At 40.5% G+C, this 14,006-nt stretch overlaps 1 protein-coding gene across 1 annotated transcript in view; it reads right to left on the bottom strand.

Annotated features, from left to right (window-relative positions):
• Window positions 1-14,006, bottom strand: part of DCDC2 (doublecortin domain containing 2) — a 167,420-nt gene that overhangs the window by 24,047 nt on the left and 129,367 nt on the right. Inside the window, 1 exon segment of the mRNA XM_038584270.1 lies at window positions 5,017-5,117. Within this exon segment, the coding sequence (XP_038440198.1) occupies window positions 5,017-5,117 (101 nt within the window).

Consider the following 14,006-nt stretch of genomic DNA (forward strand, 5'->3'; position numbering starts at 1 on the left):
AATCATCACAAAATCAGAGTGGAGAGAACTGAGAGGGTCGTGTGTGCGAGCGCACGGGCATGTGGCCTTACTGGTGGGTGGGAAGAGTAAGAGTTTTAAATAACCGTCTTCCAGGGGCATTAGAGATAACGTTAATCATATCTAAATCTGAAAACTAAAATCAAGAAACTTATTTTATTAAATTGGAGATATCACCTATTTAAAAGGATGTCCGTTATTTTATGTACCTCTTAGAATAAGAGGGGAAAAAGCCAATTAAACGATGACATGCAATCACTTTTAAGATCCGAAGATTTTGGGATCCCTGGGTGACTCCAGCTTAGTGCCCGCCTTCAGCCCAGGGCGTGGTCCTGGAATCCCAGGATCGAGTCCCACATCGGGCTCCCTGTGTGGAGCCTGCTACTCCCTCTGCCTGTGTCTCTGCTTCTCTATCTCTCTGTCTCTCATGAATAAATAAATAAAATCTTAAAAAAAAAAAAAAATCCAAAGATTTCAGAGGTATTAAAATGGAAGAGAGGGAAGGCTGTATGGTTGACAAATATCATGGTGTATTCTACGAGAAAGAACGGAACTGGTTCGCATGGGTTATCTCTGTGGAACAGGAAACCAGGTGAGAAGGGGTGAGGCATGCCATTGCTACCTTTGCTGTAATTGTTGTTAAATTCTAAAAAAGATTATATGTGTAACTTTATTAATGGTTAATGATATTTTAAATAAACAAGAAGTGTATATATCACAATCTCCAATTAAAAAAAAAAAGCTTTCACTGCTCCAGTGTTCATGATATAGCTAAAATGTTATTTAGGGGGATCCCTGGGTGGCGCAGCGGTTTGGCGCCTGCCTTTGGCCCAGGGCGCGATCCTGGAGACCCAGGATCGAATCCCACATCGGGCTCCCGGTGCATGGAGCCTGCTTCTGTCTCTGCCTCTCTCTCTTTCTCTCTCTGTGACTATCATAAATAAATAAATAAATAAATAAATAAATAAATAAATAAATAAATAAATAAATAAATAAATATTAAAAAAAAATAAAATAAAATGTTATTTAATGAAACTACTTAGCATAAAAAAATCTTGTAATTCTCATTATTTTACTATTTAAAATTAACTGCAAATGGATGAGGAGAGCTATAAAATAATCTGAAACCACTCAAAAGTGACTATCCCCATCTTCTGCCCTCTTTTACAATGTTACAAAATCCAAAATATAACTTGTTATTTGCCTATTTTATAGATATTTGATTACTTGGGTTTCTGAGATGATGGTGGGTTCTCCACTTGATCTTATTAGAGGCAGTTTACTTAACTCGGAGCAGGCTCATTTCTTACCTCCTTAGCTTGGAAAAGCATCAATTTATAAGTGCCACATGAGTCACCAGTGCCAGGATGTAACCACTTGCTCCACTGCTTAGGAGAAATCAGACTGATTGGGAGTGTGCATGCAAAAAAAATTAATTTTTAAAAGAGTACTTTATTCTTGTTAGACCTAAACTCTCTCCTGAGAAACAATATTTATTCTGGCCTCCTCAAATACATTTTTTAAAAAGTGCCATTCTTCAGTTTCCCATGGGTTTGGGAGTAGTATTAGATCCAAGATCATCTAAAAAATGACAAGAGTCTGAACATCGGGACAGAGCTGAGCCATGTTCTTAGCTACAATTAGTCCACATTTACATGCACTTAAACATACACACACCATGCAGCAGAGGCAAGCCCTATGGAAGGTCTGAAGTTTTACCCTACTTACAAGCTTACTCATTAGCCTGCCATGATTTCATGGACATGGCCAAAGACATGAGACTCCTGGGTCAGAGACAAAGAACTTTATTGCTCACAACAAGAGCAGTAGCCAGGATATCACCATGGAAAGAACCCAATCTTTTCTGAATACTTTTATTGTGCCAGAACATACATAACATTGGCAATTTTGACTAGTTTCTTCTTCAGATGGATGTATTTATTTATTTGAGAGACACAGAGAGAGAGTACGCATACAGGAGTGGGAAGGGCAGAGGGAGAGGAAGAGTGTCTTAAGAAGATTCCACGAACCCAACACAGGGTTCGATCCCAGGCCCTGAGATCATGACCAGAGCCAAAACCAAGAATCGGATCCTACACCGACTGTGCCACCCAGCTGCTCCCAATTTTGACTAGTTTTGAGCATATGGTTTGATGGCACCATATTTTTTATAATAGATACTAAATCTCCCTGACCCTTGCATCACAGGAAGACATTATCTTTATTATACCGGACAATAAACAAACCTGGCCTTTGCTCGACACCAGGGGTTCTCATCTCAGCAGTATTAGCATTTTGGACTGGATAATTTTTGGTTGTGAGGGCTGTCAAGCGCATTACAAGATATTTAGCAGCATCCTTGGCCACTTCGCACCAGATGCCAGGAGTACTCCCTCAGTTTTAACAATCAAAAATGTCCCCAGAAATTGCCAAACATCCCTTAGAGGCAAGACTGCCTCCAGTTGACAATGATTGTTCCAGAGGAAGTCACTACATCTGTCTTCCAAGCTAATTCAAACATCTTTGAAAAGACAGTCCAAAAAAGGAAAAAAAGAAAAGATAGTCCAGAACAAAGGCAACCTGTCTCTCTGCTCATAAGATATGCAGAAACACAAGGGGAGAATTGGCTCCTAGCAATATTTACCTCTAAAACTTGATCTGCTTTTCAGGCAGAGATAAATTACTTGGCCAATTACACATGATATTTATACATACACACACATACACATGCGCGCATGCACACACACGCTTGTCCATGGCCCTCTGACTAAAGTCATAATATGAACCATTTGGATGAAAGGAAATCAGTCCAAAGAAGTTAACTAGGTATGGCCCAAAAGGGAGTGTATGCAAGTGTCATGTATAGCTGAGCCAAGTAGTATAGGACGACTACATTTTCCTTTCTTATGCAGGAATTTTTTCCTTCATTAATCTAATAATTGGCTTTTGGAGTTTTGTTTTTGTTTTTGTTTTTGTTTTGTTGTTGTTGCATTTAATACTCTTTCCCTGGATCATTCATACACTTTGAAATTGGACAGACGTGCATTCAAAAACAAACTCCTCTATGTAATGGTACAATCCTGGACAAGCAATTCTACCTGCCATGAGCTCACGTGCCTTCTATATATAACATAGGGGTGATAAGACCTATGTTTCAGGGCTGTCAACACAATTACATGAGATAAAAGTGCCTGGGACGATGCCTGGCGCTTGGTAGGTACTTAGTAAAGGGTACCGACCGCTTCACAAAGAACACCATGAGAGTCCATCCTCAGAGTTGTTCTAACTATAATGGAGCTTTCCACGCATTTCTCCACACCTTAGGATATGGAGCTGCTTAGGATATGGAGCAAAAGCTCACCGGCCCATAGAGGGAATGACTCTAACACCTGACCCCCCTAAGTATGTCTTGCCAGCCACATGTGCTAGCCAATTCCAGCTCTATTATTAATAGGATCAAAGAAGAAAGGAATTCTGACCTTTTGTTACCCAGTTTTATTTCCTTCAAACCAACATCATTGTTGATGCTGCCTGGCTTCTACCAATCCGTTGACTCACTTTCTCTCCATACTTGTATTTTAATAAGCTAACCCTCCCCAGTCAGATAAGAAACGAAGCTCTGCACACACTTATCCCAGGCTGTTCTGGTAGTATCAGAGACCATTCCATCCGTCAGCTCCCCCACTTCCCTACAATACCAAACTTACAAGTAAAGAAATACCTAGCACAGATTTTGAAACATGTTAAGTGATTTTTAACAAAGAGATTTCTCTTTTGGTAATAATGGTAAGATTTTTCTCTCTTGATATCTGGCGTTTTGACTTTGGAATCCATTCGTCTTGTTTTGGGGCAGCTGTCAGGGGCTGAATAGACATGATGATTAGTCTTCTTTGTCTTAAAATGTAACATTTAATTATAGCTTCAGAGAAGACTTAAAATTCCATTTTCCCTCAGGGAAAAAAATACCTATAACTGGAGTTTATGAAAAATTATGAGTTGTAGCTAATCCTGGGTAATAAATTGGATTTTTGAAATCTGTGTGATTTTTAACACATTAGGCTTTTCATCAGGAAGGCGATGCTTATGGGAAATGCCTGTGGAATAATCGAGCGGCAATTTCACTGCCACACTGTTAAGACAAATATAATTGAGAAGATCATCTATGGAACCTGCTGGATTGTGAAATTTGCTTTCCGAAAAGGAAATACCATAATAGTCAGAGGACAAGTGGCAATTCCTCGTGACTTCTCATTCCCCTGAACCTGGGGTGATGATTTCCCCCTCCCCAACTCAATTCCCATCTTCCATTTAGCAATGTAAGAAATCTGGTTGAATTGTATTAAAAAGCCTAACTGACTTATTTTTTGCATCATTTAACCAACACTAACACTACTTCATCCCTTCTACAAGAACATGTACAGACACACACACTCACACACTCAGTCTCATTCTCTCACTCCTATGAGTACAGTGTTCCATTGGTCTGAAATCAAGACACACATAGCAAATTGTATTTGTCTAAGCAATTATTTTATGAAAAATAAATTCCACCCACAACAATTCCAAGGACCTTAAAGGAGAGAATATCACAGCATTTTTTAAAAATTGCTTTTCTAAATGGAGGACTTTTTTCAAGATAAAAATCCCCAGCCAATATTCTTTTTTTTCCCAATATTCTTTTTCTTTATCAAACTTTCTCCCTCTCTGTATCTCATGGTTTACCCCAATCCACCTCATTCTTCAACGCTATTTGTTAAGTTACATCATTTTCTATGATTATAAAAAAAGTTTAAAATTTTTTAAAGGACAGCCCAAATGGCTATTCTTTGTAGGAATATTAGGAAGACCTGACAGCATGTTGTAGGTCACTTGGCCACCCAGCACCTGAGAGGTTTGAACCAGCATATGCGTAGTAATAGCCTGGAGCAGATAACACAAAACTTGAAAGAAAAAAGTGGTCATCAGCTTACATATATTTTTTTAAAACGTGGGGACTACCTGGTCAACTGGGATCTCAACTTGAGTGTCTTCATCTTCTTGGACTTCTGCTGCTCCCCGTGTCTCAGACCTCTCTGCTCCGGCTTTGAAAACGCCTTCATCTATTATTGGAGACAAATGCACAGTGAAAATAAAAATCCAATTGTGACATCATGTGGCTGAATGTTGAAACTGCACAGGGTTTTTGTAGCTCTTCCCCTCCACCTTCTGCATTTTCACAGGGAAGAGGGTCAGTGATGAAGACAAGGCTGACCCAGCAAGGCAGAGCTGTGTCCCAGACTCCTTCTCACCCCCTGGCTGCTGATCTAGTAACACAACCCTGCAAAGTATTTACATAGAAAGGACCTCACACCTGTTATCTACTCCCCACTCCTTTCCACAAAGCTGCGATGAGGCTTGGTGTCTGAAAATACTAGTTTTAGAGTACACTGAATATAGTGTGTTGGAATAATTCTCTTAAAATATTGTTCTAAAAAATACTGTTTTTCCCTGCCACAGAATCACAGAGTTGACTCCAGGTCTCACACAAATCAATCTTCTATTTTGCAGATTTCCACAGGATTTCACAGCCTAGGTCTCAAAAGCCTTAACCGTAAAATGTAATCTAAATGTCTAAGGCTTTAGGTTAAGCTCCCATGACTTGTTTTCCCACAGAAAGCATGGACCACTGTTTTCCTGTTTCCCCTCAGTCTTTTCTCCTCCAGGCCAAGTCATCAAAGAATCACAGAATCGTTTGTCATTCTATCTGTGCGCCCCAAAATAGGTGTGATGCTTCAGTCCTCCTCCCAGATCTTTCCTGCGTGCAATTTTCAAGGATCTCCAGGGATGGAAATTTCACCTCCTTCTCTAGAAATTTATTAGACTACCCCTGTAGTCTAGAAAATATGGGTTCATCTCTTATCTTAAAACCTCCTCTATTTCTCCAATGGAAGCTTGTTTCCCAGAACACAATTTTCTGACACGTGTCATGGTTGAGTTATAAAGTCACTCGTTATTTATGACAAAATTAAAAACATACTTTTACATTTGTGGAGGATCAATTATATGCAAGGCACCAGGTGAGTCCATTTGGCCACCTAAGATATAAATGAGATGTAGGCTGTTCACTCCGGTTGCTTACAGACCAATGAGTGTATGTTCAGAGACGTATATACACCCCAGTAAGGTGCCCTGGTGGATGTGCTAGAACAGGGTAAGCAGATCACTACGGGCACTTAGAAGATAGAACCAGGTGAAAAGGGGAGGTAAGGAGGGAGGAAATGTACCCAAACTCAAGGCCCTTCTTGTTTCTCCTAGAGAAACCATTCTACTTTTTAATTACTTTTTTTGGAACTTGACTGGATATTGGCTTCTCTACTCTCCTTTTTAAAACCCAGGGACTACAAAGCTGCCCTCAAAGCTGATTAATTCACATGGATTAACTCCTTTTGAGGATTATCTAAAGCAATCATTTAATCCCAGAGTGGTTCTTCCTATCATCCAACCAAGTCTTTTCTCCCAATGATCCCTTCCTTCCATCAGCTCTTGTATGCTTCAGCAATCCAGAGTAATTTTTCATTCATTAGAGTTTTCTCAGTTAAATATCCTCTAGGTGTAGGAGAACTGAAAATATGCATATACACAGGAATCCCTACAAATAATCATCACCAAATGATGACGTCAGCATTGGCAACTATTTTGGGTTATCAACAGCACTAATCCTCCCCAAAGACTTGGCTCACACAGCATATCCAAGGATTATGTCCTAACTTGGTCTTGTTTTATACTGACATGAACCTAAAATGAAAACTCAGCTAAAACCTCCACCACATCAGAAAGAAATAATATAGAAAGTGAAATAGGGAATGCGCTGATGTCTTCATGGAGGCAAGAGTAAATGCACAGTTTTGGTTACACACTCAGTAAAGCCATCCTTGACCCAACAAGAGTGTAAGGCAGGCCACTTGAAGGACTAGGAAAAGAGCTTACAACTACTGTGTCATAAAGGAGGAAAAGCGAAAGGGAGTAATCAAGTCTACAAAACTGGGAGTCAACAGAGACACAGTAAGCTCTCAGTCTCGCCAGCAAACTGGAACGTAGAACCCAAGGAAACAACGGCAGAAAGAATGCAAAGAAATTCTGACTTATTCACATGTGGAGTTCATAACCGTGAGAATGCGCAGGGGCAGATTTCAAACGTAGGCTACACAATTTATCAAAGGTTATCTTCAGTGTGTTTTTTTTTAAGGTTTATTTATTTATTTATTCATGAGAGACACAGACTGAGAGACAGAGGCAGAGACACAGGCAGAGGGAGAAGCAGGCTCCTCGCAGGGAGCCTGATGTGGGACTCGATCCCGCATCCTGGGATCAGACCTGAACCAAAGGCAGGTGCCCAACCACTGAGCCACCCAGGCATCCCTCCAGTATGGTTTTATTTTTTATTTTTTTAAAGATTTTATTTATTTATGACACACACACACGCAGAGAGAGAGAGAGGCAGAGACATAGGCAGAGGGAGAAGCAGGCTCCATGCAGGGAGCCTGATGTGGGACTCGATCCCAGGTCTCCAGGATCACACCCTGGGCCGAAGGCAGCACTAAACCGCTGGGCCACCAGGGTTGCCCTCCATTATGGTTTTAAATGGAAAATTAGACATGTTTGGCATTCATTGCTACCTTCCAGATTACCTCAGAAGACAATAATCATACCCATCCCCAAAATGTCCCTTGAGTCAGCCTTCAGAGAAAGATGCAGCACTCTAGTTATGACATGAGTAACATGACTTTTTAGGATGACATTTTTGCATCCAAGCATTGTGCTTGCTTTCAAAGACACTACCAAGAGAAACCTACAGATACGAGAGAAATATATTCTTAAATACATCCAGCAAAATGCTTAACTGTATCCAACCAGAGCCACGAATGACTTGTAGATGCATTTTAGGATAAACATTTCACAGGAAAAGAAAAATAAAATCAGTGACAAATAAAATAAAATGGAAAGGGTACTGGAATAGAAAATGGCAGCCATAGAATATAAAAGGCAAAGGGACAAATCAACAAAACTCAATGTTGTGTACAGTGACACAGAGAAATGAAAGATAAAGGTGTCTGCCTCCGGGATGGGTGCAGGGTCTTGTTTATCAGTGAACCGATGTGTAAGCCCTCTCCTTCAGCAGCACAGAGAAAGAAGGGAAGGTCAGAAGGGAATTCACAGGAATAAATAGTAGTGAAAAAAAAAGCAGCTAGGAAATTACTCTGTGATGGGAGAAAGCCTACTAGGATTTTTAATATTTACATACATGTCATATATATAAAATTAAAAATAGAGAAATATGAATTTCTAGAGAAAAATATTTTTACACAGCATGTACTGATTCCACGTTATTTATATAATACTTACACATTTTAGAAAACTTGGAAAATGAAGAGAATAAACATCTTTCTAACTCCATGACCAAGAGATAATCACTATTAATTTGACAATGGACCGGAACAGCTCATCTTTGATATCACATGGGCATCTCAACCTTGACATGGTCAAAACAGAACTCTGGTCCCCCTCCCTGCCCCCAGCAACTGCTCATCATCTCTATTCCCTACCCCAGGAAATGGCAGCACCTCTCAATCCTCAAATCTAGGGATTATTTTCACTTCCATCCAGCTCTCACTCCCTGTATCCATCCCATTGTTGTCTTGTCAATTCAATTTCCTTTTAACTATACCCCAGATCTGTGAATATTATTTCCATCTCCACTATCAACTCAGTCTAATCACCATTATCCACAGGACGGGCTTTCGCAAAGCTTACACATCGTCTCTCTTCTTCACTCTTGCTATCCTGCAATTCATCCTCCACAAAATAGCCAAGTGATCTCAATAAAGGAGAAAACCTATTTAGAAACTTTCTGATGTTTTTCTATCATTCATGGAACCCAAGTTCTCTACCATGGCTTACAAGGGTGTGACCAGGCACTTACCCTCCCTTGGCGCACACTTCATACCATTTTCCCTTTGCCCATTAAACTCTAGCTACATTCTGTTTCTCCAACAGAAAACTCATTCCTGCCTTTGTACTTCTTATTCCCTCGGCCTGGAGTATTCTCTCCCCTTTTTTCACATGACTGGCTGCTCCTTGCCATTCAGTTCTCAGAAACCCTCCTCCTTCCTCTTCCACTAACCAGCCACCCAGTCATTCATTGCTGCTCTTACTCCTCTGCCTAGCATTTATTAGCAGCTGGCACTTTCCCTGTTTATTTGGTGTTTTAGTGTTTGTCAGTCTCCACCAACCCATTAGCTCCAAGAGAACAGGTAGCTTGCCCATACTGTGCGTGGCTGATCCCCAGTACGTAATAGAGTTCAGCACATAGGTATTCAAAAGGTGTTGTTGAGAAAATGAAGAGCAGACAACTCAAAAACATTTGCTGCCCTGAGATAAAATGTAAGGAGCATACAATTTAAAAGCCACTAGTCCAGTCCATTAATTCTTCATGCTGTTAGAGGATTTATGCCCCATCTGGCCATATGTGGCAATACTGCATCTGGATAAGGAGGGGGAGACAGGGGTTGAGGAGAAAGAAGGCTGGAGTACAACCTACACAGGGCTCAACTCTGTATGCTATGCGCAGTAGCTAAAGTAACAGCCTCCCAAAGATGTCCATGTCCTAATCCTCAGCAACCATGAATAAGTCACATTGCAGGGCAGAGGTGAATTCAGGTTGAAGATGGAATTACCATTGCTAATCAGCTGACCATGAGATGGGGAGATTATCCTGGATTATTCTCGAGGACCCACTGTAATCAGGTAAGTCCTCATAAATAAATGAGAGAGGCAGGAGAAGCAGGGTCACATTGGTAACAGTGTCAGAGAGACTTGACTGGTCATTGCTAGCTTTGCAGATGGAGGGGATCATAAGCCAGGGAAATGTAGACAATTTCTGAAAACCAAAGAAGGCAAGGATACAAATTGCCCCCCTTCAAGACTCAAGAAGGAACAGAGCCCTGCCAACACTCCGGTTATAAGCCAGTGAGGACCATTTTGGAATTCTGACCTCCAGGACTGTAACATAATGAATTTGTTTGTTGTTTCAAGCTGCCCAGTTTGTAGTAAGTTGTTACCGCAGCAAGAGGAAACTAATATATCACGCGTCTAAAAATCATGGTCTAGAGAAAACATCAGGGCAGTAGCCATGGCAAACCCGATTTCTGACTCCTGTAGGTATTTCCTGGATGGGGGCCGCAGCCTCAGGCACCATCTGCTCCTCCTGCCTTTCAGGCAGCGGTCAGAGAAACCCTTTCAAGCCCACTGGCTTTGGTTTTCCTCCTCTATTATTACTTCTTTTCACTTTGCACCCCTCAGACACCGACTCATCTGCCAGCAGGAAAGGGATTCCATTTTTTTTGACATCTTCCCTACCCTGAAACTTTTGTAATAAGAGCCATTTGCTAACAAACTAAAGAACAGGGATAAATTTGATACACAATACTGCTCTCATTCAATTACTATACTAAGGATCAAGTTCAATGCTTGGATGCACATATGCCCATATGCAGCTCTAATCTTTCTTGTCTGACTTGTGAATAGACATTTTAGTGTATATTACGCCATAAAGCAATAGCAAACATGCTAGTAAAAATAAAAATGCTCCTCAATTATTTTTCACTTATCCCTTATGAATTTTATTGCCTAAAAAATGAAAGCAGAGCTGCTGAGGTAGAGCAGTCACAGCATTACCGTGGAGTTCATCATAAATAGGAATGCTCCCCCCGACCTGCAGAAAGGGAAAGCAGACGCTCATGCTTGTGTAGCCTCTGCAGCTGGAGCAACAGAAATGGAAGGACTTACTGGTCTCAGAGCATCCTTAGTCAGGTTAGTAATGTCACAGGACTCAGACATTCTCGAGTAAGAGAAGTTACCAAGTAATGAATGATAGGCACATGGAGTCAGTGATCATTAGTATTAAAGCATACTTCCTTGCCAAGAATTATTTAAAAATCATTTTTAAGTAGTACTGTAAGCCATATTTTGATGTCCTCAATGTTTGAAATCAATGTATCAGGAAAAAGAAAAAGAAAAATAAGAGCATAATGTCCAGTTCTGAGTACTCTCTGGAAATATTAGGTATCTATTAAGTGGAAGCTCTACATATAAGTAAGAAAAGTTTAATGTGACTATAAACGTTTTACTATGATTTACTACTGAGACTGCCTCATAAAGAAATGTTAAATTAGAAACAAGACATTAATTTTAAAAGGTATCTCATTAAACCCAGTAGAGAAAAAAATGTAGGGAAACAAGGAGTTTATAGCCTTCGGTGTATAAAATAATATTCGAAGAAGAAAAAAATACATAGGCCTATTTACAAGAAAAGCTACACACTTTGTATGTGTCACATTAGTTACCAGAGACAGAATTAAGATTAAAATTGGTAAGAAGGTGACATAAAAAATTATTTTCATTAGCTAATGTTAATGGGAATACATTCACATGTGAAATATATTCAATGTCTAATACATAACTCTTCATCGATAGATTACTGTCATCATATCTTATTGAACTTTAAAGAAAGCACTTACAGAAAGCTGGCCCAGGATGAGGCAGTCCCCTCAAGTTGAGCAAGCAATGAGGCAGAGTGGAAGAATGGAGCCACATGTTAATGCTTCCTTATGAGAGGATACTGGTCGACCCTCCCCTGATCCTTGTTACAGCTTATACTTATAATATCCTCCTCATTCCACTCCTCTGCATCAAAGTATATTATTGTTAGGAAGAATCAAAGCACATGACAGTGAATGTTCTGAGCATGTCTGAGGTAGTACAGAAATAGAACCCAAATGTTTTTTAATCACTAATCTCCTCCATGTGTTTCTTTTTTTTTTTTTTTTTTATTTATTTTTTTTTAATTTATGATGGTCACAGAGAGAGAGAGAGAGAGAGGCAGAGACATAGGCAGAGGGAGAAGCAGGCTCCATGCACCGGGAGCCTGACGTGGGATTCGATCCCGGGTCTCCAGGATCGCGCCCTGGGCCAAAGGCAGGCGCTAAACCGCTGCGCCACCCAGGGATCCCTCCTCCATGTGTTTCATTATGTCCCATAAACCCAAATGGAAACTCTTCACGGAAACAAGAATAACACAAGTGATATTTTTCTTTGGCAATTTAGAATACTACATGAAAACAACTTTATCCATATGCTTATATAGGCTGAGTTTTGTCTGCCGCAGTTTAAAATATGTGGTGGCTTCTTTCTATTCCCTGACTCCCACTCCAGAGTATTAAATATCACCCGTTACACAACTGATGTTTAAATCTGACTGTGTACTCTGCATAGACTCGATCTTAACTGTCACGGTTATACAATAAAATTTTGCAAGAGTAGACAGGACTTAAAAGTAGGATGATTATCGTTTATTTCCCCAGATTGTATGCAATTTTGTTCTTAGCCCTGCATTTCTTTTTAAATATTTTTTAGATACAAGTGTTTTAGATTTTCATCAAAATCAGAAATATTCAAAGGACAAAGAATGAAGCACACATATACAATATGTAGAATTCATGACTCTTAGCCATGGTATACACTATGAAGATTTTGGTATAATTTCTAAAGTCTGTATCAGGTACACAGGACTAAGAATAATGAAGTACCTCTGAATACCTAAGCCAACAAGGATATATGGCTTTACTTTTTCATTTCCAATTTTGTTACCTTATAAAAATTCCACTGCAAATTAGGTTTAGTTTATCAGGATAATTGAATTGTTCCTCTTTATACCCCAGTGACTTGGAGTTACTTAATAAGCAGCCTAAAATTCTCAGTTCCTGTTCTTAATTCTGGCTCGTCCAACCACCTTCAAATGATCTTGTGTATTCCTTGTGGTCTGTAAAAGAGCCGGCCATCCTCAAACTAGTTCTCTACTCGAGAAATTTCATTGTGGAAACAGAGTACTTGCACATAACAGAAATACATGATCTATTAAATTCCTTAACTTTGTGTTCATTCATTCATTCATTCATTCATTCATTCATTCATTCATTATGTCAACGTTTACTAAGCCTTTCCCAGCTCAGGGGTGTGCTGGGTACCAGCGGTAAAAAGATGAACAAGGCGCTGGTCTCAAGATGCTCTCTGTCTGCTGGGGAATCTACGGGGAAAATCAATGGCCAGAGTAAGTGTAGCAAGTGCTACACAGGCTGTCTGTCTGGGGGTGGGGGACTGCCCTGGAAGACGGCTGCCTGAATGGAAAGGGGTGTGTGCAGAGAAAGAGATATGGAAGGTCCTCCACAAGGCCATGTGGCACAGGGTGAGAAGCCTTGCTGAGACTACAGAAACAAAAGTCTGGAATGTGGGTCAGACAGACACAACAAGATGCTGGTAGCCCTGAGATGCTATGGGAACCAATGTATGGAAGGATGGGTCCCGAGGTACCAAGCCCAGAGCACATAGCATCTGTTGTGATCATGGGACAGGCACTGCTCAGTGGGGTTGTGGCCTGCACTAGACTTACAGGTCTGACATGAAGGCAGTGGCAGCAGGATGGGCGGAGTGGAACACCAGGGACACAGAGCTGTCCTGGCTCCGGGACAGCTTGGATATGGAAGGGCAGAGTTCGTGAAAGAGCCACAAGCGACGCTAAGTTTTAGGGCCTGGGTGTCCACGTGGATAGTAGACTTATTTACCAAAATGAGGGACAGAAGACAATGGGGCTGGATGGTAGGAAGGAGATGATGAGATCTGAATTGGATGTACTGGTCAGAACCCACATTGAGCATCTCAGTGGACCTGTCAGGTAAATGGTTGGCAATACAAATCTGTTAATGAGGATAAAGTTCTAGGATGAGGATATAGGTTTGGGGAGTATCTGAATGCAGCTGACAAATAAAGTCTTAGGTCTGGAAAATAACTTGCAATGAGAATAGATGACCGGGAACAAAATTCTAGGAAGCAATGTTTAAGGGATGGGTAGAAGAGGAATGCATACAGATTGAAAACAATGTACTGGTATGTATGTA

Source organism: Canis lupus, chromosome 35 (genome assembly GCF_011100685.1).
Source record: "Canis lupus familiaris isolate Mischka breed German Shepherd chromosome 35, alternate assembly UU_Cfam_GSD_1.0, whole genome shotgun sequence".
In the NCBI taxonomy this organism is placed as follows: domain Eukaryota; kingdom Metazoa; phylum Chordata; class Mammalia; order Carnivora; family Canidae; genus Canis; species Canis lupus.